The 23409-nt window shown below is 44.7% G+C and overlaps 3 protein-coding genes across 10 annotated transcripts in view; 2 read left to right on the top strand and 1 right to left on the bottom strand.

Annotated features, from left to right (window-relative positions):
* Nup210l (nucleoporin 210 like) overlaps nt 1-3912 on the top strand; it is a 107681-nt gene extending 103769 nt beyond the window's left edge. For 5 of the 6 annotated variants that reach the window (XM_031374589.1, XM_031374591.1, XM_031374592.1 and 2 more), the window contains 3 exons: nt 2396-2500; nt 3521-3595; nt 3677-3912. In XM_031374589.1, coding sequence (XP_031230449.1) covers nt 2396-2500; nt 3521-3595; nt 3677-3777 — 281 coding nt within the window. In that variant the 3' untranslated portion in view covers nt 3778-3912. The remainder of the gene's footprint in view (nt 1-2395; nt 2501-3520; nt 3596-3676) is intronic. The other variant, XM_031374590.1, reaches the window with a different exon arrangement.
* Nucleotides 3913-4557: 645 nt separating this feature from the next.
* Nucleotides 4558-5544, bottom strand: Rps27 (ribosomal protein S27). Its single transcript, XM_031374597.1, has 4 exons — nt 5491-5544; nt 5074-5182; nt 4818-4928; nt 4558-4643 (listed from the first exon to the last, which is right to left on the bottom strand). The coding sequence occupies exons 1-4, from the start codon at nt 5494-5496 to the stop codon at nt 4615-4617; spliced, it is 255 nt and encodes an 84-aa protein (XP_031230457.1). The 5' UTR covers nt 5497-5544; the 3' UTR covers nt 4558-4614.
* A 10-nt stretch (nt 5545-5554) lies between these two features.
* Nucleotides 5555-18997, top strand: Rab13 (RAB13, member RAS oncogene family). 3 transcript variants are annotated; one of them, XM_031374595.1, is made up of 8 exons: nt 5555-5691; nt 15155-15215; nt 16822-16882; nt 17102-17179; nt 17642-17731; nt 17848-17913; nt 17995-18048; nt 18535-18997. In XM_031374595.1, the coding sequence occupies exons 3-8, from the start codon at nt 16880-16882 to the stop codon at nt 18610-18612; spliced, it is 369 nt and encodes a 122-aa protein (XP_031230455.1). In that variant the 5' UTR covers nt 5555-5691; nt 15155-15215; nt 16822-16879; the 3' UTR covers nt 18613-18997. The 3 variants fall into 3 exon arrangements, 2 of the variants coding, with proteins under 2 accessions (XP_031230455.1, XP_031230454.1); XR_004119663.1 differs by lacking the exon at nt 5555-5691 and adding an exon at nt 13091-13965 and having other exon boundaries at nt 17819-17913; nt 18535-18620; XM_031374594.1 differs by lacking the exon at nt 5555-5691 and adding an exon at nt 13104-13965.
* Nucleotides 18998-23409: the final 4412 nt, after the last annotated feature.

Raw genomic sequence — 23409 nt, forward strand, 5'->3', positions numbered from 1 at the left:
TACTTTAGGTTCTTTAGTCTAAGGAAGCTTTGGCCAGTCTAGAACTGAACCAACCCTCATGTCTCTGGCTCCCTAGTCTACACTACTCTCTCAGGTTTTCATAAAGACAAGGTCTCACCCTTTAGCTGGGTACTTGCAGCTAACTATAGCTATGTTCCTAAGGACTTACACATCCTGAATGCTGCAACTTTAGGTATACAGTACACTGGGACACCCTTTTCTCATTATCATGTATTCCAGAGGATGGACTTTAATTCCATATGTAGGAAGGTAGGATGACCTTTGATTTCTGATCTTCCCTACCTTTTGTGATACAGGGCAGTCACTGTACCAACTGATGTACATTGCCAGCCTCAAATATATTTTATACTTAGGCTGACCTTGGTGACCTTGATGGCCCCAGCCTGTCACCCCAGCATTTGAAAGAAGTGCAGTATACAACTCATCAATGCAACCTTGCCAGGTAGCTATGACATTCAATCTATCTTCAGCTCATTCATGTGAGCACATCTGATCTACACTAAACATTCAAACACCCAGAAATCAAGTGTTAGGTCACCATACATGGGCTTAGGCAATGCTACAAATCTGTTCAAATTTAGTCCTTGATTCAGAAAATATATAATATAAACAGCAACTTATGGTCAGAGGTAACTGTAGGTTTGTTGTTCATGTGTGGGTATATACACTGAGTATATGAGTGTGAATGGAAACAGTCAACCTTCAGTGGCCTGGAAGTTTCTCACTGGCCTAGAAGTAGACAAGCTAGGAGGCTTGCCTCTGCCTAGGAACACAAACAGGTATACAACTGGGATATAATAGGAATCACAGGGGCCTGTGATATAAAACTCCAGTCTTAGTTTGGCAGGGGTGGTGTATGCCTTTATTCCCAGCACCAGGAAGGAACAGGCAGTTAGGCCTTAAAAAAATCAAGGGCATCAAGCATAGTGGCACATTCCTTTAATCCCAGTATTATGAAGAGACAGGCAGATCTGAATTCAAGGCCAGCCTGATATACAGAACAAGGTCGAGGACAGACAGATCTGTTACACAGACATACCCTGTCTCAGAAAAAACCTTTGTCCAAAGGTGAAGTAATTCAGATTGTATTTGCATAGTGTATGCCAAGCCTGGGTATATTGTCTAGCATCCCACATAACTGGCCATAGTCTATGCCTATAATCCTAACACTGGAGGTAGAGTCAAAAGGACCAAAACATCAAGGTTTTGGCTACATAGCAATCTAGTATATGTAAGTGTATATGGGGGGAAGGGGTGCACACAACCATGTTACAAAAACAGAATGTCCTCTTGATACAGCATGATGGCAGGTAAGTACCAGAGTCAGAAACTGACTCAGCAGGCTGTTAAGACGGCACTTGTCCTAGAAGTCTATTGAGTCTAGAAAAGTCCTGACTTCCATGTATACACCATGGTACCAGCATACACAGGCACAAATTAGAAAAGTAAACTAAATCTGCATAGAGCCACAAGTTTGGGACTTCAAGTTACTAAATTTTCAAGCAGCAGACCTTGACCCGGGAGGACACAAGATTTGAACACTCCTGAACAACAACAAAAAACAAAAAGAAAAAGCAAAGACAAGATTACACCTTAAAACCTCAATTTTCTTTTCAAGATTTATTTAGGACTGTAGAAATGGCTCAGCGATTAAGAGCACTGACTGCTCTTCCAGAGGTCCTGAGCTCAATTCCCAGCAACCACATGGTGGCTCACAACCATATGTAATGGGGTCCAATGCCCCCTTTCTACAATATCTAAAGACAACTACAGTGTACTCACATACATTAAATGAATAAGTATTTTAAAAATTCTCTCATTGCTGGGAGGCAGAGGCAGGTGGATCTTTGAGATGAGGCCAGCCTGATCTAGAGTGAGTTCCAGGAAAGCCAGGGCTATACAGAGAAATCCTGTCTTGGAAAAAAAAAAAATTTCATACATGAATACATTGTCTGTGTCATCAGATGCACCAGAAGAGGGCATCAGATCTCATTACAGACGGTTGTGAGCCACCATGTGGTTGCTGGGAATTGAACTCAGGAAAGGACAGTTAGTGTTCTTTAGTTGCTGAGCCATCTCTCCACCCCAAGCCTCAATTTTCTAAGAGCTGCAATTTGAATTCCATTTGCAGGGCAGCAGGGGATTTGAGACAGTATTGTTAGCTAAGACTCTTCTAACATAAGGTCCTCCCTAGTGTGGAGTCACAGGGAGCACGAGCACTAGTGCTCTGGTGTTCTGAGACAGGGTATGTAGACCTACCTATACGCTAGTGTTACAGATGCATGCCAAGATTCTTAAGATTCTTAGGACATTTTCAAAGACATCATCTACTCTGCATGTTAATGTAATCATCTTGTCCCACATGGCAATACAGACCACTGTGAAGATCCAGGTGCCTTCAAGAACTTTGTTGGTTCTTACCAGATCCTCTTGTTTACCCTCTTTACTGTGCTGGCATCAACTGCTTTCATCTTCCTAGGTAAGGAGTGTATACGTATGACTTTCACAAACCAAAGATAAATAATTAGCTATTTATCACAACTAATTCATGACATGTAGACCAAATGTCAACTCGCAGGGCAGGCATGGCAAACTTACAGAACAGTCAAGGATATACAAACTGTCTTGAAAAAACATCATTGGGGCTGGAGAGATGGCTCAGCAGTTAAGAGCACTGACCTAGGCTTAAATTCCAAGCACCCCCACACCAGGCAGCTCACACCTCTAACTCCAAGATCTAATACCCTCACATAGATATATATGCATCACACTAATGCACATAAAAAAGGAAAAAAAAAGCACCCTTATTACCTACATATACATTTTTAGTCAAAGGCTGTAAGACAAATCCATGAAGGTTGAGTATCTGTATACTATCTCCTCCAATAACTGGGAAGAGGCTGGATTCAGGCCCCACCACAATTATCAAAAATTCAAGCATCCTGTCAGTTAGTGGTATCATACGCCTTTAATCTTAGGAGGCAGAGGCGGGCGGATTTCTGAGTTGAAAGCTAGCCTGGTCTACAGAGTGAGTTCCAGGACAGCCAGGGCTACACAGAGAAACCCTGTCTCGAAAAACAAAAACAAAAGCATTTCCACTTAATCTACCCTACATATCTCATATAATAATCTCTAGATTATTTTTAACACCTAGTTATAATTGGTTAGGTAATTTTAAGTATCAGCATACTTTGTTGTTTTTTTGGAGGTAGACTAACTGAAAACATACCTTTTATACTAACACTCATTTTATTTACAATTATTTGCTCAGGTTAGGGCAGAAGGTAGCACAAGCATGTCCTGACACAAGACAACTTGAGGAGCCTTTCCTCCTATGATGTAGGTTCTGGGGACTTAAGACAGGCTTGTTGTGAAGTTGTCTGTTGGCTGAATCATCTTGCCGGCCCTTAAATCTCACCTTTGAATGGACTGTTTATCTTCGAGTCCTTCCTGCAAGCAAAATCACATAAACTTTTTTTGTGGCATTTCCTTTTTCCAGCCTACAACGCTTTCCTGAACAAAGTACAGACTATTCCAGTTGTTTATGTGCCAACAATAGGAACAACTCAGCCAGGTAAAGAACTGCCCTCATTCTCAAGTTCAGGTATGTGTGTCTCACTCATTTGCCTTCATTATCTTGCTTTTTTTCCCCTAGGTTCTTATACAGCCGCATGTTCTCCCTCTCACTCCCTAAGCTCACAGCCACCCCTAGCGCAGAGTCGGCTACAACACTGGTTATGGAGTATAAAACACTAAACTAGACTGGTCCCCTTTAACTGTAGAGGACTGAAGATGCCTAACCCTGCCGAAGTTTAGTAGCTAACTCTCAAACTAAACCTCCAAGACAAGTTTGTAGTAAGTATAAATAAAGGCTCATAAGTAGTTAAGTCATATGTTGTAAAGATGTAAGTTTCTGGGGCTGGATTACCCTAAGCTCAGGGTTTCCGTTCCTAGCACCACAAAAACTGGAACAGTGGTGCACTTCTACAATGCCACCTCAACAGCACACAGAAAAACAGTAATCCTCTGCTTCTCAGGTGCTGGGATTAAAGTAGTATGTGTACCATTATTTCCCGAATGAAAACAGTCCCCATTGTCACCTCTATATGACACAAATGTTTCCAATTAACAACCTGTGTTAAAAACAGTTACTACCAGCTGGGCAGTGGTGGTGCATGCCTTTAATCCCAGCACTTGGGAGGCAGAGACAGGCAGATTTCTGAGTTCAAGGCCATCCTGGTCTACAGAGTGAGTTCCAGGACAGCCAATGCTACACAGAGAAAAGCCGTCTCTAAAAACAAACAAAAAATTTTAAAAACCCAGTTACTACCAAAAACACATTAGGACACAAAGCCCAACTATACACTAACAACCAGTTTTAAACCGTGGTCTAAGATTTGCACAATGAATCTGGGTAAAAATGCTCCCAATGGACTTTGGGTGTTTGGCCACTTACTTGACCCCAAAAGGACCACTCTTCTGTTTGCCCTGGAATACTTGAGGCACCACTTGCTACCAGTTAGACAAGACAAACACTATATATCCAAAATGTGTTTATTGGGAAGGTTCCCACTCATCATCAATCGGGGGCTCTCAGTGCTGCTTCCTCCTGAAGGAGCATCCTGGAAGAAAAAGAGGCACACGTTACTTCAGCCTGCCACTGACCCTGCTGACTGGAGTGCAGCTGCCTTTACTAGTCTGAGGGCTTGCATTCTACTCGATCTCTATCACCTTAGGAAGCCAAGGCAAAAAAAAACCAAAAAAACAAAACAAAAAAAAACATGGAGACCACTTACCTTCTGTCAGCCTTGCTTTTCCACCTGTAGGCTGACAGAGGACAGTGGAGCAGCCAACACACAAGACTACCGTTTGTGCATGGCTGAAGACCGTGGTGATTTTATAGCATCCTGGAAAAAAGAGACCACCAACAAAAATGTTAACTTCTTTCTCTCCTCTTCAAGTTACCACTCCTAAACTCGTAATAAATTAAAAATTAAGTAACAACCATTAGTACTAATTTTCCCGGGCAGCTGAAAGTCACTTCCTCCTCACCTGGGCATTTCACATCCATAAAGTAGGAATTGGGGCTCTGCACCAGGCGCTTTTTCTTGTGTTTCCTCTTCTCCTCTTCTGGAGAGGGATGAAGGAGATCCTTTGCGAGCTAAGAGGGGCAGAAATACAGAGCCTTAGAAGCTAATGGTGGAAAGAGAGGATGAGAAAGAGCCCCGACTGGCACACACCGAGGAGAACTCGCCCCTCGCCGCCCCTGGTGTCTGCGTAGCTGGGCCGCCATCTTATCTCCTCTCCGCTCCCGTCTACGCGGGTGGCCCGTGGGCCGCCGCGGTTCTGGTTACTGTCTTAAGAGACGCAGAGCGTAAATGTGAACCCTGTACGATCCGCAATTAGCGCAAGTGGACAGTGCGGACCCAAGAGCGAGTTCTCTGTCGAAACCTGGACCAAGGAACTCACAGGCATGTTCTCGTAGGGAGGTCGTCACCGCCGGAAAGGAGCGAAAGCGGAAATCCTGTTCCTTATATCCGGTGTGGTACAGGAAGTGACGCGACCTAGTTATTTCACCATCTTGGGAAGGTCTTATCCTCTGTTCGAATGCAACGGAATGCTCGTTGACTGCCATTTTTAGAAGGTCTGTAAAGGCTCCTCGTGTCGCAGGTGCGTAGCCATGGTGAGAGAGTTAGCTTCTATTTTGAGTTCAGAACTTAGTTGCTGTCAAGAGAAAAATGGATACTTTCTAAACTTCCGACAGTCTTTGACGGCTGGAGTGTAATGGAAACAGCATAGGTGAACACCAGTGAAGAGCTTTATCCAGGGCATTTTTAGTTACCGATAGTCTACCATTTTCCAGTTGGTTTAATTTGCGCTGATTAACAATTCTAGAATGAAGTACCTGCTTGGTGCTGGGGGAGCACTACGTTGGTAGAGTCCTTGCTAAGAATATACAAAGTATAAACTGGGCAGGGCAGGGCTCAGTTGTGGTGTCAGTGGCTCAAGGCTGTCATCTCAGAACTTCAAAGGATGAAGTGGGAGGACAAGGAGTTCAAAATTATTCTGGGCTCTGGGCTCCCTAGCAAATTTGAGGTCTGAGTGGACTACAGGAGACCCTTTCTGGGGAGACAAAAAAAAAAAAACAAAATCAAATCCTGTTCATATTTGCTCCACTGCAGCTAACCCTATTGTTCACCGTTATTGTTTTGTTGTTGCTGCTATTTTCCAGTGCTAACAATAAAGCCCGACTTTGTATTCTTGCAATTCTTTACCTTTGAAGAATAAATTCAAATATCCTTACGCCACTTGACACGTGCATTGCTTTTAACATGGTTGGTCACACCTTTATCTCGGCATTCTGGCAAAGCCTGGAAGAGACTGTGAGTTCTCGCCAGTCTGAACTCTAGCAAGTTGTAGGAAAGCCAGAACTACAAGAGATTTTGTCTATAAAAACTAAATCAAAACAAAAAGCATGTCACTTAACTATGTAGCTGCTGTCACTATTACACATTTTACAGATTTGTGTGTGGCTGCTCAAAGACATTAAACTGCACAAGCCAGACAGTGGCACCTCCACTTCCAGAACAGGAAGGCAGAGGCAGATGGATCTGTGAATTCCACTGTCTGTAAATAAATAAATAGTCCAAGCTTAAATGAATACATGTTTATTTTGAATTTTGGCAATATACATGGCAAAGATATCTTGGAAAATCGGTTCTAGGTTTAAAAATGAAATTCATCACTTGGGAGGCAGAAGCAGGTGGATTTCTGAGTTCAAGGCCAGCCTGGTCTACAGAGTGAGTTCCAGGACAGCCAGGGCTACACAGAGAAACCCTGTCTTGGGGGAAAAAAAAATCCTTCAGGATTAATAAAGCCTACAGGTGCCATTTGATCATCTTTGTTCCTCTGTAGGAACATTGTAGACATTGTAAAGATTCTTATTTTTATCACTGTGTGTGGGGGCTGGCGAAGGTGGGGGTGTAAGAAGGGAGAAGTTGATAACATGGCTCAGTGAGTGTATAAGAACATTTGCCACCAAGCCTAATTAATTCAATACTCAGGACATACCATACATGGTAGAAAGAGTGAACTCACTCCTGAAAGTTATCTTATCACCACATAGGCACTGTAGTAAGAGTGCACACATGTGCGAGGGCTCAAACACACAAATTAATTAAAATGTATTAAGTTCAAAATAAATAAATCACTCTAGTTTTCAGGGGCTATTCTGATTAAAGTTTGTAATGTTTTATTTATTTATTTACTTACTTAAATTTGGTTTTTCAAGACAGGATTTCTCTGTATAGCCCTGGCTGTCCTGGAACTCACTCTGTAGACCAGGCTGGCCTCAAACTCAGAAATCCGCCTGCCTCTGCCTCCCAAGTGCTGGGATTAAAGGTGTGGGCCACCACTGCCGAGCGTTTGTAATGTTTTAAAGTCTAGTTTCTCTTGTATCTGGCTGTTTAATTACAAGCTCCAATTCTCTTGCATCTGGTTATAAATTCTTTGCTCACTTTTCTGATACTTTAGCTAGTCTATTTCATTCCAATCTTATCACATCCTCTCCAAAGCTTCAGCAAGGGTGACTTTTACAGCTCCGTTATGCCAAACCCTAAGACTTCATGCATGTTAGGGAAGCCCTCTAACAATGAAGCTATATTCCTGGCCTCACAAGATTTCTTTTCTTTTCTTTTCTTTTTTGTTTTTTTGTTTTGTTTTGTTTTGTTTGTTTTGTTTTGTTTTTTTCGAGACAGGGTTTCTCTGTGTAGCCTTGGCTGTCTTGGAACTCACTCATTCTGTAGGCCAGGCTGGCCTCCAACTCAGAACTCAGAAATCCACCTGCCTCTGCCCGGCAATTTCTTTTCTTTTTATTTTATTAAATTTATTTATTTTATGTATGAGTACACTGTTGGTGTCTTCAGACACACCACAAAAGGGCATCAGATCCCATTACAGATGGTTGTGAGCCACCATGTGGTTGCTGGGAATTGATCTCAGGACCTCTGGAACAGCAGTCAGAGCTCTTAACCACTGAGTCGTCTCTCTAGCCCCGCTCCCAAGATTTCTACCCTTTGCAGAATTACTACCCAGACAATGAGAAGGAGAGATGAAGACCAAAGCATCCACCTCCAGGACAATGAGCAAAGGTCTACCTGCTGGGGCTAGACAGATAACTCAGCAGACAGTTCCCGGCATCCATGTTGGGACTTACAACCACCTGTGACTCAGTCCCAGGGAAATCAGAGGCTTCTGGCTTCTTCCAATACTGCACTTTATGTGTCTCACATGGTCCACAGACAGTTTGTTTTTTTTTTAAGATTTATTTATTTTATTTTACATGTATGAATACACTGTAGCTGTGCAGATGGCCGTGAAGCCATCGTGTGGCTGCTGGGAATTGAACTCAGGACAGCTTCCAGCTCTGCTCGCTCTGAGGACACTTGCTCTGGCCCCACTCGTTCTGGTGTAATTCACTGTAGCTGTCTTCAGACACACCAGAAGAGGGCATCAGATCTCATTATGGGTGGTTGTGAGCCACCATGTGGTTGCTGGGATCCAAACTCAGGACTTTCGGAAGAGCAGTCAGTGCTCTAACTGCTGAGCCAACTCGCCAGCCCCCTTTCTCTTTCTTTTTAAAAAGATGTATTATTATTATTATTATTATTATTATTTTATGTATTTGAGTGCTCTAACTGTATGTACACCTACACGCCAGAAGAGGGCATCATCACATTACAGATGATTGTGAGCCACCATGCAGTTGCTGGGAATTGAACTCAGAACCTCTGGAAGAGCAGCCAGTGGTCTTCACCACTGAGCCATCACTCTAACCCCCAGCTTTTTTTGGGGGGGGGGTTGAGACAGGGTTTCTGTGTATAGCCCTGGCTGTCCTGGAACTCACTCTGTAGATCAGGATGGCCTCGAACTCAAAAATGCCTGCCTCTGCCTCCCAAGTGCTGAGATTAAAGGCATGTGCCACCACTATCCGGCCAGCTTTTCTTTTTAATAACTATTTTCACATATGTATATAATACACTCTGGTCACACCACCTTCTCTCCAAAATTCTCCTCAGAACTCACTCCTTCCCCATCGTGTCTTTTTGTTTTGTTTTAAGATTTATTTATTTATTTGTTGTATTTGGGTGCACTGTAGCTGTACTGATGGTTGTGGGCCATCATGTGGTTGCTGGGAATGAAGATTTCTCACTCTGGTCTGCTCCCACCCTGAGATTTATTTATTATTATATCTAAGTACACTGTAGCTATCTTCAGACACACCAGAAGAGGGCCTCAGATCCCATTACAGATGGTTGTGAGCCACCATGTGGTTGCTGGGATTTGAACTCAGGACCTTTGGAAGAGTGTTCAGTGTTCTTAACCACTGAGCCATCTCTCCAGTCCTTGTTTTTGTTTTCTGATGCCCTGAGTTTAACCAGGGCTGCCACCAGGTGCATAGTGGTAAAGCTGTCCATTAGACTCAGGTAACTCACCGGTGGCTGACCACTAAAGACAACATCTACTCTCCAGGGAGCCATCAACTACTAATATCTGTCAAAAGGCTAGCCCTCCTACCTGTCCCCATCTATGGCTGAACGTTTACAAGTCCAGTGCTGTTGTTTATTCTTATTTACTATTTGAGACAAGATCCCATTATGTATACCTGGCTGGCCAGGAACTTGTTATGTAGGCCAAGCTATCCCGGAACTCATAGAGATCTTTCTGCCTCTGGAGTGCTGAGTCAGGTCATAAGGAAAACTCCCAAATCCCCATACTCCAGAAGGCAGGCCAGATACCCAGAAATAGGCTCAATCTGGAATGTATACTGAGGGATTTCTGGTAGTTAGTTAAAAGCCAGCATTCCTCAGGAAGTTGTAAAACTGGTTCCCTACCAAAAAGACTCATTTCCCTTACCTCTGGCAAAAGGGACATGGATTGCCTATTGCTCCTCTCAGCATATCAGTTCAAGCTGGCCTCCAGGCTCTCTCAATATCACAAGTACTTGTTGCGCAATTCCCCTAACACCCTAGTCTTTCTCACCTTCCAGCTCTCAGCTTCTCTTCCCCAACTATTCATCCTTCTTAGACCAGGCTACACTCACTACACTGTCTCCTGCTATTCTTCCCTCTCTCACAGATAGCCCTGGCCATGTTCAGTCTACTTCTTTCTCTTTTTGCTCTGGACTCTCCCCAATGCCCCTGACTGTCCTCTCTCATATCTATAGTAAAACCTTTCCCCTTAACCATACCATGGAGCTGTCCTGTCAGTTTATACACTGGGTTTAAAGGGGTACACTGTGACACTCTACACCCCACCTTACATAGATTTTGACAGGGTCCATTCTAGTTTCTTCTTTTGCTGTGATAAACATCCTAGCCAAAAGCAACTTGGTGAGGAAATGGAATTATCTGGCTTATAGGTTACAGTCCATTATTGAGGGAACTAAAGGCAGAAGCCAAGGAATACCACTGCCTTACTCTCCCAAGCTCACATTCAGCTCCCTTTCTTATACAGCAGCCCCACCTGTTCAGGTATGGTACCTCCCATATATAGGGCTAGGCCCTCTGACCTCAATTAGTAATCAGGGAAATACCTGGGGCTAGAGAGAGATGGCTCTGAGGTTAGCATCACTGGCTGATCTTCCAGAGAACTAGAGATTTGATTCTTAGTACCTACATAGTGGCTAACTCCCATGAAGGCTCATAACTGTCTATAATCTGTAACTCTAGTTTCAGGAGATCCAACACTACCTTCTGGTCTCCTAAGGGCATCTGGCATGTATATGCTACATGTATAAACATTCAAGGGCAAATTATCCACATACAAAGGTAAATCTACATAAAGATAGAGATCCTGTCTAAAATTTAAAAAAATAAAATAAAATAAAATAAAAAAGAAAATTCCCCCATAGATATGCCTACAGGCCAATCCAATGGAGATAATTGCTCAAGTTTCCTCCTCTCAGGTATGTCAAGTTGGCAACCAAGATCAGCATTCACAAGGTCTCCTGGCTGGCTTGCAACTCTGTACCAAGAGTAGGCTGACCTTAGACATGCCTCTGTCTGACTTCTTCTTTCTTCTGTCTCCCGAGTGCTGGGACTGCAAATCCACAGTCCAACCTGGACGTCAGTGTGAGTTAAAGGACAGGATTAGTCACTGAGGAAAACCAGACAAGATTCGAGGTCTGTGCTACAGCTTGAAATGTAATGAGCCCCGAGGGAATAAGTAGAAGGGAATTGAAGCCTGTAATGTAGCTCAATAGAAAAGTGCTTTGCCTAGTGTGTACACAGCTCTGGATTTGACCAATCACCATCACCATTTAAAAAAAACAACAGAATAGTGGGATTGGGATATTGAAGTAGGCACAATGGTACCTGTGGATGATGGTAGTTCTAGCTATTGAGGGGCTGAGTCCAGATGATCACATGATCCCACAGATTTGAGACTGATCTGGGCAACACAGAGAGACCTTGCCTCAGATAAATAAACTGGGCTGGTGAGATAGCTCTGGGGAAGTTTAGTTCAGCATCCTGCAGCATATCCTCTGATCTCCACACTTTCACCATGGCAACAGCCAGGTGTGCCTGACTCATTATAAAAGGGGCTGCTTGTCCCACCTCTCACTCTCTTGCTCTCTCTTCTTTTTTGTTTCTTTTTCTTTTTAATTTTGTTTTGTTTTGTTTTTTAATTTTGTTTTGTTTTGTTTTGTTGAGACAGGGTTTCTCTATATAGCCCTGGCTGTCCTGGAACTCACTCTGTAGGCCAGGATGGCCTCAAACTCAGAAATCTGCCTGCCTCTGCCTCCCAAGTGCTGGGATTAAAGGCGTGAGCCACCACTGCCCGCTTTTTTTTTTTTTTTTAAGATTTATTTATTATATGTAAGTACATTGTAACTGTCTTCAGACACTCCAGAAGAGGGTGTCAGATGGTTGTGAGCCATCTTGTGATTGCTGAAATTTGAACTCAGGACCTTCGGAAGAGCAGTCAGTGTCAGTGCTCTTAACCACTGAGCCATCTCTCCAGCCCTTCCTCTCTCTTCTTGCTCCTATTCCTCCCCCTCTGTCCTCATTCCCCTCCACCTCTCTCCATGTGCTTACTTCTGGCCTCTTCTCTCTATCCCTCCCTCCCCCCGCCCCCTCTCTCTCTCTCTCTCTCTCTGCCTTTCTCTGTCTCTACTCCCTCAACTCCGTTTCCAATGCCCTGAATAAACTCTATTCTATACTATACCATCGTGTGGCTGGTATCTCAGGGGGAAGGGATGCCTCAGCATGGGCCCGCAGAAGTACTTCCTTCCCACACACCTTACTGTGTCTTCACCAAACATATCTCTGATCTCTTTCTTTTTATAAAACACATTATGTGTGCCTACACATACAAATAAATGTAATGAATGAATAAATTATTCAAATGAATAAAATAAACTGAATAGTTACTTGTGTGTGGTAGTCAATATGGATTGTCAACTTGACAGGATCTAGCATCACCTGGGTATCCAATCACTGGACATGTCTGTCAGAAAGTTCTAGATTGGATCATTTGAGGTGGGAAAACCCTGTCTGACAACGAGTAGCACAGTTCACTCTCCTGAATAAAAAAGTGAGAATGAGCGCAGCACCAGCATCCATCTCTCTCCTTCCTGATTTTGGATAAAAAGTGACCAGATGCCCCATGCTCCTACTGTCAGGACAGACTGCCTTAAGTAAGCTGAAACAAGCCAGCCTCCCATAAGTTGTTTTGTAAGTGTTTTATTCCAGGGGGAGAAAGGTAACTGATACATTGTGTTTATGAAAGGACAAATGTAAGCATAGATTGTGGCAAACAATGTAACAAAGACACTTTTCCCACAGCCAATACTTATCTGTTAGAAAAGTACTTTAATTTTTAACTTCTTTTTTTCTTTCTTCCTTTTTCTTTTCTTTCTTTTTCTAATGGGACTGAAAAGATGATAAGAGCTGGCTGTTCTTGTAGTGGATCTGGGTTCAGTTCTCAGCAGCTACATGGCAGCACCTGTAGACAGTCCAGTTTCAGGGGATCGTTGCTGTCTTGTAGCCTCTGCAGGCATGCTAGTGGGCAAAACTCTTGCTATAAGTAAAGTAAGTAAATAAAGATGGAAAGCTGGGCATGGTGGCTCACCAGTAAATTTCATACCTGAGAAATTGAGGCAGTAGGATTGCCAGGCCTTGAAGGCCAGGTTGCACTACTGAGTTCTAGGCTTGATCCAGAACGTGAATCTGCTCTGTGTGTTTTGAATATAATTGGTGGGGCTGATTTTTATCACTTTCTTCACTGTGCTCCACCAGGGGGCAGATGGATCCAGCATACTAGCCTCCCAACCCGCTTCTTTTCAAAGGGAATTGGGATTCGTAAGTCATATTGCTGACAGAAAGTCCTAGGACCTTTATCACAAACTCAAAAGCGTATGAATAGCGCCTCAGCTTTTTATCAATTTCCATTGCCACCCCTATCTCCACCATTGATAAAATTCTTTCCCTCTTCCTCTAATCTCTTTTAAATTCTTCTTTCCAATTGGGTCGAAAGAGGAAAGACAGCTAGCCAAAGGCAATGGGAAGGGCTAGGGAAACTGGCCCTCCGAGGCTGGGGAGGCAGCGCCCGGACTGCTGGAGCTGGACAGGCCTCTCCACTGGCGAAGAGGGGTGGAGCCGCGAGCAGGGCCGCCTCTCTTCTTTTCCCGGGGCCTGGGCGGAGAGGGAGAAAACTTCCTGGCTGGGACTCTGGCGGTTTCTGTCTGCCAACCCTCCGATCCCGCCTACCAGTGTTGGCTCTTCCCGACCCCTCCCCCGGCGCCCCCAGTGTCCGCCATGGCTAAAGCCTACGACCACCTCTTCAAGTTGCTGCTGATCGGGGACTCGGGGGTGGGCAAGACTTGTCTGATCATTCGCTTTGCAGAGGACAACTTCAACAGCACTTACATCTCCACCATCGGTGAGCCCACTGGCTGTACCCCAGACCCCAGACCTACCCCGCTGCCCCGCGCCCACCCTCATACACGGGCTCCTGAAAGAGTAAGGAACCTACTTTTTTGATCCCCTTAGAGAAAGACACTAATTTCCAGTCTCTCGACCCCTGCCCCAGACCCATCCCCCATAATGTCCCTGAATAACACTCAAAATCTCAAACCTTTCTGAGGTTTCCAGGTAGCCCCAGTTGCTGCCGCCCACCTCGTTTCTTGGTACTATCTCCCTAGTGTCTCTAAATCCACATAGGTTATTGTCATTTCCATCTGCTTCCTTCTTCACCCCATCTTTTCACCAGTTTCTCTTTTCCCTGCTTCCCAATTCTGTTAGCCTCTTACTGACCCACTGGGCTTCAAACTACCCGCAGCATCCGCCCCACCTTCAAATCATCTTTCTAGCCTCCTTACCCTCAGCAAGGTACTGCAGAGAGTGGCTGGGTGTGCTGCGGGAGTGAGGAAGGTGGAAGCCAGGAGACTTTGGGGGTCTCTGAATAAGCTTCTGCACCCATCCTTCTCTCTGGAGCCCCCCAAGAGGCCTGGGAGATGTGCCCAGCCTTCCAGTAAGAAGAATATCCTTCCCCCCCCCACCTCCCCCTCTTCATCTTTCTTCATCTCCTCTTGACTGAGAACCTTATCTCATATAGTGACAAAAAGGAAACTTCCTCTCCCTCTCCCTCTCCCTCTCTGAGCTAATTCTCCAGAGGACTCTTAGGGACCCACCCCCACCCCCGACTGTCACTTCCAAGCTTAGCTCACTAGTTAATTCACATAGACTCAATCAGCTGCCTTCTCATTCTTCTTGCTAGCAGGGTGGCTAGCAGGGCAGGTGGAGGACCAGTAGGGTCTGTTGGGGGAGGAGGAGGGAAGAGGAACAGGAAAGTGAGGTAGAGATGGAAGGGAAAGTTGTCAGCTGGCAAGCTTTTGACCCCACCGGAGTTTCATCGCTTTTCTCCAAAACGTCATAAAATCTGAGGAAAAGCAGTAGGCTTACCATAGGAATAAAGCTGTGGGAAAGCTCTCCCTCCCACTTGCACATCCAGCAAGGTCACTGCCTCAAGTGCCTGCCCAGCAGAGTAACTGGCACAGCCACCCACTCCCTCCCACCATACTTTTCACACATTCACACATGCTTACCTGCCTTCACACCCTTCACTCCAGGAATTGATTTCAAGATCCGAACTGTGGACATAGAGGGGAAGAGGATCAAACTTCAAGTCTGGTAAGTAAGATACCATCTCCCCTATCCAGACTGCCCTTTGAACCCGCCCCTCCCCCACTCACACCCTCCCCCTTTATTCTTCTTCCTTACTTTTTCTCTTTTCAGTTTAGTTTTGGTTTGGGAGTGTTTTGTTTTGTTTTGTTTTGTTTTGTTTTGTTTTTTTAGACAAAGTCTCATGCAGCCCAGGAGGGCCTGGAACTCACTAATGTAGCTGAGAAAGAAAGACCTTTATTAGTTCCCACCTCCTGCGTCCTGGTGTTACAGGCGTGTGCAGGCATCTGGCACCATGTTGGTCTTTCTGTTTTGCTTTCTTTCCTTTTTTTCCCCTGGTCCAGTACATCTCCTAATTTATCCATTTTGCTTAGTCAGCTATCAGCTGGCCTTGCATCTCTCTTCCTGGTGGCCCACTTTTGCTTCATTTGTGTCTTTTCCTCACCCAGAGCATTCTCTGGTCTCAAAAACAAATGACTTGAGCTATGATGTAGAAAAAAGTTCTAATTACAGAATCACAAATTTGACTCCTAGTCTATTGCTCTCTCTAAATCTTAGAGAGCAACCTGGGTGTAAACACTGAGACATGCTTTGAGTCCCAGCACTCCAGAAGCAGAGGCAAGTGGATCTCTGCAAGTTTGAGGCCAGCCTGGTCTATAGGGTGTGTTCTAGAACAGCCAGGGCTATGTAGAGAGATCCTATTTAAAACACTCACACACGAGCTGGAGAGATGGCTCAGCCGTTAAGAGCACTGACTGTTCTTCCAAAGTTTCTGAGCTCAAATCCTGCAACCACATGGTGGCTCACAACCATCTGTAATGAGATCTGATTCCCTTTTCTGGTGTGGCTGAAGATAGATACAGTGTACTTATATATATAGTATAAATAAATCTTTTTTTTGTTTTTTTGTTTTGTTTTTTGTTTTGTTTTTTTTTTTCAAGACAGGGTTTCTCTGTACAGCCCTGGCTGTCCTGGAACTCACTCTGTAGACCAGGCTGGCCTCGAACTCAGACCTGCCTCTGCCTCCCAAGTGCTGGGATTAAAGGCGTTCATCACCACCGCCCAGCTAAATAAATCTTAAAACATACACACATATAATAATAACTTTAAAAGTTCTAGTGAGCACAGGTCACATACAGAGGTGTAGCCTGACTATCTCAAGGAGGCCGAGGTACTGTGAGGTATGTCTACAGTATGTCTACTGTATGACAGCAGACAGGGTCTCAACCCTGGTATTGCAGCTTAGCTTCTGCTTGACCTTCATTAGTTACCCAGCCTCCCTCTGCACATTTGTTTCATTTATAAAATGGGGACAATGAGCCATGCCTCACAATGACACAGTGAGAGTTAGATAGGATGACATACACACATAAAGTGATACTTAAGACAGTGCTTGGCATCTATGAGTAAACAGGAGACATCCTGTTTCCCAGGCTGCCTTTAACCTCTGAATAGCAACCCAACTAACTGTCCTTTTCCCTTGCCCCTTTACGGTTTCCTGAGTCTTTTCCTCCCAGCCTCCACCTACAGTATTGCAAAATTGAGTCCTTAGGAAGAGACTTCCCCCTTGGAGACTTCTTGCTTCTCTCTCACTCTGTGAAAACTTTTGCTTCAGGGACACGGCTGGCCAAGAACGATTCAAGACAATAACTACCGCCTATTACCGTGGAGCCATGGTAATATGAGGTGTGGGTCTGGACATGGGCTAAAGTCATAGTTTCTTGAGTACAGAGGGTTGTGAGCATGCAGGGATAAAGCAGGAGGGCACAGGGCACATTGCAGAGAGCCCCATGTGGCCTGTGCTTAGACTCATGGACCGGACTTGGATGGTCACTTAGAGGACAACAGAAACCTAAGTGGGAATATGTTCCAAAGTGAACTTTACCATCCCCAAGGGCATTATCCTCGTATATGACATCACAGATGAGAAATCCTTCGAGAATATTCAGAACTGGATGAAAAGCATCAAAGAGGTAAGATGCCTCCAAAAGAAACGGGAACAAAGTAGACCCTGAAGGGTGGTGGGTGTTAGAATGGGCAGGCTCCAGGTTTAATTTTATGTGTATGGGTGTTTTGCCTGAGTGTATATCTGTAAACCTAGAGCCTGGTGGTGCCCTCAGAAGTCAGAAGAGGGTGGCAGACTCCTGGGACTGGAGTGACAGATGATTTTGAGCCACCAATTGAACCCAGGTCCTCTGGAAGAAGAGCCAGTGCTCCTAACTGCTGAGCCTGCTCCTGCCCCAAACCTCCCTTCATTTTCTTTTGTTTGTTTTTGTTTTCTTCTTGAGACAGAGTTTCTCACTCTGTAGTAGCCCCAGCTGGTGTGAAACTTAACATGTAACTCAAGCAGGTCTTGCAGGTCTTGAGCTCACAGCAATCCTCCTGCCTCAGCTTTCTAAGAAAGCCCTACCTTCTGCTTGTTTTGCTTTCTTCAGAATGCCTCTGCTGGAGTGGAGCGCCTCCTTCTGGGAAACAAGTGTGACATGGAGGCCAAGCGGAAGGTGCAGAAAGAGCAGGCTGAGAAGGTGAGTCAGGCTGGGCTGTCTGCTGCAGGGCTGGGAGACCCGTGAGAGGAGGCATCGCTGAATGCTTTGCTTCTGCCCTTTATCCAGCTCTCTCCTTCCTACCTCATCCCCTACAGTTGGCCCGAGAGCACAGAATCCGATTTTTTGAGACGAGTGCCAAATCCAGTGTGAATGTGGATGAGGTGAGAGTCACCCTCCAAGAGATAAAAAAACTAATAGGTTTATCCCCTTCTTCAACCTGGGCTAACCATTTTCCCCTTTAGGCTTTCAGTTCCCTGGCCCGTGACATCTTGCTCAAGACAGGAGGCAGGAGATCGGTGAGTTGATTCGGCTGAGTACCACTGCGCGTGTCTGCAAGAACTGAAGCAACTTGAGTGTACTGTGGTACTGCACACCTATGGTCCCAGCACCGAGATGTGCTGGCAGAAGGATCAGGAGTTCAAGTTCATCCTCCTCTACTCTGTCTAAACTCAAAAGTACCTGTGGAGAACACACCTTCAATGCCAGCACTAGGGAGGCAGAGGCAGGTTGATCTCTATGTGGTCAAGGCCAACCTGGTCTACAGCATGAGTTCCAGGACAGTCGGGGCTGCACAAAGAAACCCTGTCTTATTTAAAAAAGAAAAAGAAAAAAAGAAAAAAAAGAAGAAACGATTGAGGAGGAGGAGGAAAAATGCCAAGAGTTTCAATGTGGGGGTGGAGGATGAGGGAGTGGATGAGCGAGCGGGGAAGTGTCCTGAGTTTTTAGACTAATCCTCCCACCAGCCCTTCATACACCTGATCTTTCTACCTTCCTAATTCTAGGGAAACAGCAACAAGCCCTCAAGCACTGAACTGAAAACATCTGACAAGAAGAACAGCAACAAGTGCTCCTTGGGCTGAGGAACATTTCTTGCCTCCTATTCACCCTGAACCTGGAGGCTAGACCTGAGGGAGGTGGACTGAGGGGATTACAGAGGGGAGAACTGTGGTGGCACCTGGAGGGGTAGATGATGGGAATAAGGAGAAATAAGGACTGAAAGGAAGAAAGGGGCAGGGAAAGGAGGGGGAGGAACCAAGGATATGAAAGGTGAACAGAAGGGCTTTGAGAAGAGGAAAGGAAGAAGAAATGAATGGCTCAGGTCTTGGACAGTCCAACATTAATGCCAACATGCTGATCTCTCCATTCCTGGTTCAGGGTTAGGGTCCGGAGAGACTTGGCGCTACTGCGAGGGTCCCTCACTCTGCAGGGTCTTTGTTAGTATTAAAGGCCACTGTTTTGCATGAATGTTCCATTTGCATTACTTTCATTATTGTCAGAATTGTTCTTCACTCAAATCCAATTTTTGTCACGCCAAGATATTGGTTCACTTGAATCTGGCTGGGTTCTCCTTCCTTGCCCCAACTCTTTCACTGGTGATGAAAAGAGCAAGGGGCAGCCTGAAGGATGGACATTCTTTTTCCACTGTGGTTTCCTGAGGACTACAAGAGTGGACAGAACTTTGCCTTGATCACACAGTAACCCAAGGATGAAGGATTTAAACCAAGCTTCAGGAAACAGCAGTACTTAGTATAGTTTATGCAAGGAGGTGTGGGACATCTTTGATTCTGATGTAGTCAACTTAGGTATTTGTTGGGCTCGTTTTGTTAAGAGTAGAATATTTTAGCCAGGCAGTGGTGGCACACACCTTTAAACCCAGCATTTGGGAGGCCGAGGCAGGCGGATTTCTAAATTCGAGGCCAGCCTGGTCTACAGAGTGAGTTCCAGGACAGCCAGGGTTATACAGAGAAACCCTGTCTTGAAAAGCCAAGGGAAAAAAAAGTAGAATATTTTCAGCGTTGCACAAAGAAATACATGAACAAAGTGAGAGTAACCTAGCAAGCTGATTTCTTTTTGTAAAAACGGTGTGCCACAACCCAAACTGAAAGTTCCCTTGGGTTTTGTTCCAATGCCAGTTGGTGACTGACTCTCCTCACCCCACTGCTGGGAGTTCAGCTTCAGAATCTTTTAAGATTGACTACTTTTAAACGAATCCTCAAAAAGGAAATGAGAGAAAGAGGGAAAAGGTCAGCCACAAGTGTAGGTCATTACTGGGGATGCAGCAAGGCTCCCCCCCGCAAAGACAGGGAGGGTTTCTCTGTATAGCCCTGGCTGTCTTGGAACTCACTCTGTAGACCAGACTGGCCTGGAACTCAGAAATCCACCTGCCTCTGCCTCCCAAGGATTAAAGGCCTGCTGGGAGGCTGGGATTAAAGATGTGCCACCACTGCCTGGGGCAGCAAGGCTTTTTGTAAACAATCTTTACCGGGTAGAGAAGAGTAAAGAAATTTGGTATCTCTTTAATATAGTAAAGATTCTTTTATAAGGTGGGCTAGACTTAAGAAATATTGGCCAATCATGGGCTTGCCATCTTTTAATACAAACAACCTTTTTTCACAATATGAAGGGAAGGAAGAGACACAGGAGAGATTCACTTATGTTTGTATTTACTGAGCATTTGCTTTGTACCAGACAATAATCACTAAACAGCTTTTTGATGACACAGGTAAGCAGAGAAGTAGACGAACTTTTTTTTTAAAGATTTATTTTATTTATTATTATAAATGAGTACACTGTAGCTGTCTTCAGACAGCACCAGAAGAGGGCATCAGATTTCATTGTGGGTGGTTGTGAGCCACCATGTGGTTGCTGGGATTTGAACTCACTACCTTCAGAAGAGCAGTCAGTGTTCCTGCCTGCTGAGCCATCTCACCAGCCCTGTAGACAAACTTTTAAAAGGAAAATGGCTCTTGTTTTTTTGTTTGGTTGGTTGTTTTTTGTTTTTTGCCAGGCATGGTGTCTCAGGCCTTTAATCCCAGTACTCAGGAGGCAGAGGCAGGTGGATTTATGAGTTCAAGGCCAGCCTGGTCTACAGAGTGAATTCCAGGACAGCCAGAGCTATACAGAGAAACCCTGTCTCGAAAAAAACAAAACAAAACAAAAACCAAAAACACACACACACAGAAATGTTATTATAATAAGTTGTTTTTTTTTTTAAAGATTTATTTATTTATTATATGTAAGTACACTGTAGCTGTCTTCAGACACCCCAGAAGAGGACGTCAGATATCATTAGGGATGGTTGTGAGCCACCATGTGGTTGCTGGGATTTGAACTGAGGACCTTCGGAAGAACAGTCAGTGCTCTTACCCGCTGAGCCATCTCTCCAGCCCATAAGTTTTTGTTTTAATCCCATGTGTGAGGGTATGGGCTACTTCACAGAAGCTGCCTATGATTTGCCTCATGCTGTAGCAGGGGCATGATTTTGCCAGCTGCAGTTAGTTTTTGCCAGTGTGTGATGTTTGGAATTCTGGGGACTTTTCAGAAGATATATAAATTCTATTGCCCCAATAGAGGGGGCTGTTGGCCAGCTGGGGATTGGACACTGTTAAGTAAAGAGATAAGAAGAAGAAATTAGATATAATGATGATGAAGATCAAACTTGCTCCAAGGAACTTGATGCCCCTAATCACAGGAAATAGTCTAAGAATATCGTCCCCCCTTGCCCCTCTATTCTTTTTTCTCTTCCGCCTAGTGTTAGGAGGCTGAAAGGGCAGAAGAAGAGGGGTGGGTAAAGGGTGGAAGAAAAAGAACCCACAAAGTAGCAAAACCAAGGCAACTTAAAGAAGAGTTCATTAGCGGCTTGCTTGTGAAAGACCCCCAGAACTGGGGAGATCCTTACTCAAGTCTCGGGATGACGCTACCACCCAATGACTCACGAGAGACCGAACTTGCTGCAATCACATGAGGTTTATTGGGGATTGGGGATACCAGTACCGGGGTCGATCTTGTGACCTTGTTGGCCAGAGGAGTCTGACCCCAAGCACAAGAAGTGAGGGGTATTTAAGGGAAAAACCACAAGCTGGGGGCGGGGAGAGGGTTACCAAGGAAACATAAAAACAGTGGAAAATTTCAGAGGGACCCAAGCCAAGGTATTCAGTTAGGGAGGGGAACATATGCATTTTAAGAATGTATTCTTGGCCAGGTGGTGGTGGCGCACACCTTTAATCCCAGCACTTGGGAGGCAGAGGCAGGAGGATTTCTGAGTTCGAGGCCAGCCTGGTCTACAGAGTGAGTTCCAGGACAGCCAGGGCTGCACAGAGAAACCCTGTCTCGAAAAACCAAAAAAAAAAAAAAAAAAAAAAAATGTATTCTTTATCTACTGGTCCACGGGGTGGAGAGTCCCATAAACCAGTAGACCTTCATTCCTAGTTCCGCCCTCATTGTGGATCAGCCAGGAGGGGCAGGTATCGGGAACCAGAACCCTGAGGCTCTCAGTTAGCCAAATTCCTGGAACTAGCTACTCCACCCTTTTTTGGTTTGTGGCAGAGGTTTTCCATGCCCCCTTTTAAGTAAAGGTTACACATTATACATACATTTCTATTAAATGCCCTCATTTCAAATTCTAAGATTCTCCAGCCTTTCACTTGCAGTTTCAGAGTGTTAGAGTCTATGACCATCATGGTGGGAAACATGGAAGCAAGCTGGCAGGAATGGCTCTAGAGCAGTAGCTGTGATGATCCACAAGCAAAGAGCTAACTGAGCAGTGTTGGCTTTTGAGGCCTCAAAGCCAACCCCAATGGCACCTCCTCCAACAAGGCCACACCCCCTAATCCTTACCAAAATGTTCTAACAACTAGGGACCAAACATTCAAATATATGTGCTTATGGAGGCTGTTCTCATTCAGACCACCACATTGGGTCTCACAACGTAGGTCAGGCTGGCCTTGAACTTGCAGTGGTCCTCCAGTCTCCCAAGTGCTGTAACATAAACATTTAATTCCTGAAAAATAAAGCAAATAAAACTATGAATGCACAAAAATCAGTAAGTTCAGGCTGGATACACTGACCCCGCCTATATTTTACCTTCTTTCATTTTCTTTTATTCTCTCCTTTGAGACAGTTTCCTGATATAGCTTAGTCTAGCCTCATCCATGGGAGTCCCATACCTCAGCTATTTATATCAGCCTGCACTACACAATGACATGTGGTCTTAAATAAACAAAATTATTTGTTGAAAAGTTGGGTAAAAGCCAGGCGGTGGTGGCCCACGCCTTTAATCCCAGCACTTGGAAGGCAGAGGCAGGTGGATTTCTGAGTTTGAGGCCAGGCAGCCTGGTCTACAGAGTGAGTTCCAGAACAGCCAGGGCTATACGGAGAAACCCTGTCTTGAAAAAAACAAAAACAAAAACAAAAACAAAAAAAAAAAAGAAAAAAAAAGAAAAGAAAAAAATGTATAAAAGTGTCAGACATGAAGCCTGACAACATGAGTTCAGTCAAGATGTAGGGTGGGAGGGCACAGCCTGGCAGAACCTTGAAAAAAGCCAGATGCTAACCCTATCTCCAAACAAACAAACAAACAAGCCAGATGCTAAGTCACTTCTACAACCACAGCATTCCTAAACAAGGTAGGATGTGGAAACAGGAGAATTCCCAGGAAGAACACAGCTCCGGAAAAAGATCCTACCTTAAGGTGAACAGAAACTTCTAGAAAATTGTCCTTGGACCTCCATGAGCACACTATGGCACAAAAGCACTCACATGAACCCACACAACATAAAGATGTATTATATTTTTGAGACAGGACTCTGACTTATGGGGGAAAACTTGCCTGCTTTCCCCTTAAATTCAAGGTGAAATTTTATTAGAGTTAAATATTT

This window comes from Mastomys coucha, unplaced genomic scaffold, assembly GCF_008632895.1.
Source record: "Mastomys coucha isolate ucsf_1 unplaced genomic scaffold, UCSF_Mcou_1 pScaffold16, whole genome shotgun sequence".
In the NCBI taxonomy this organism is placed as follows: Eukaryota; Metazoa; Chordata; class Mammalia; order Rodentia; family Muridae; genus Mastomys; species Mastomys coucha.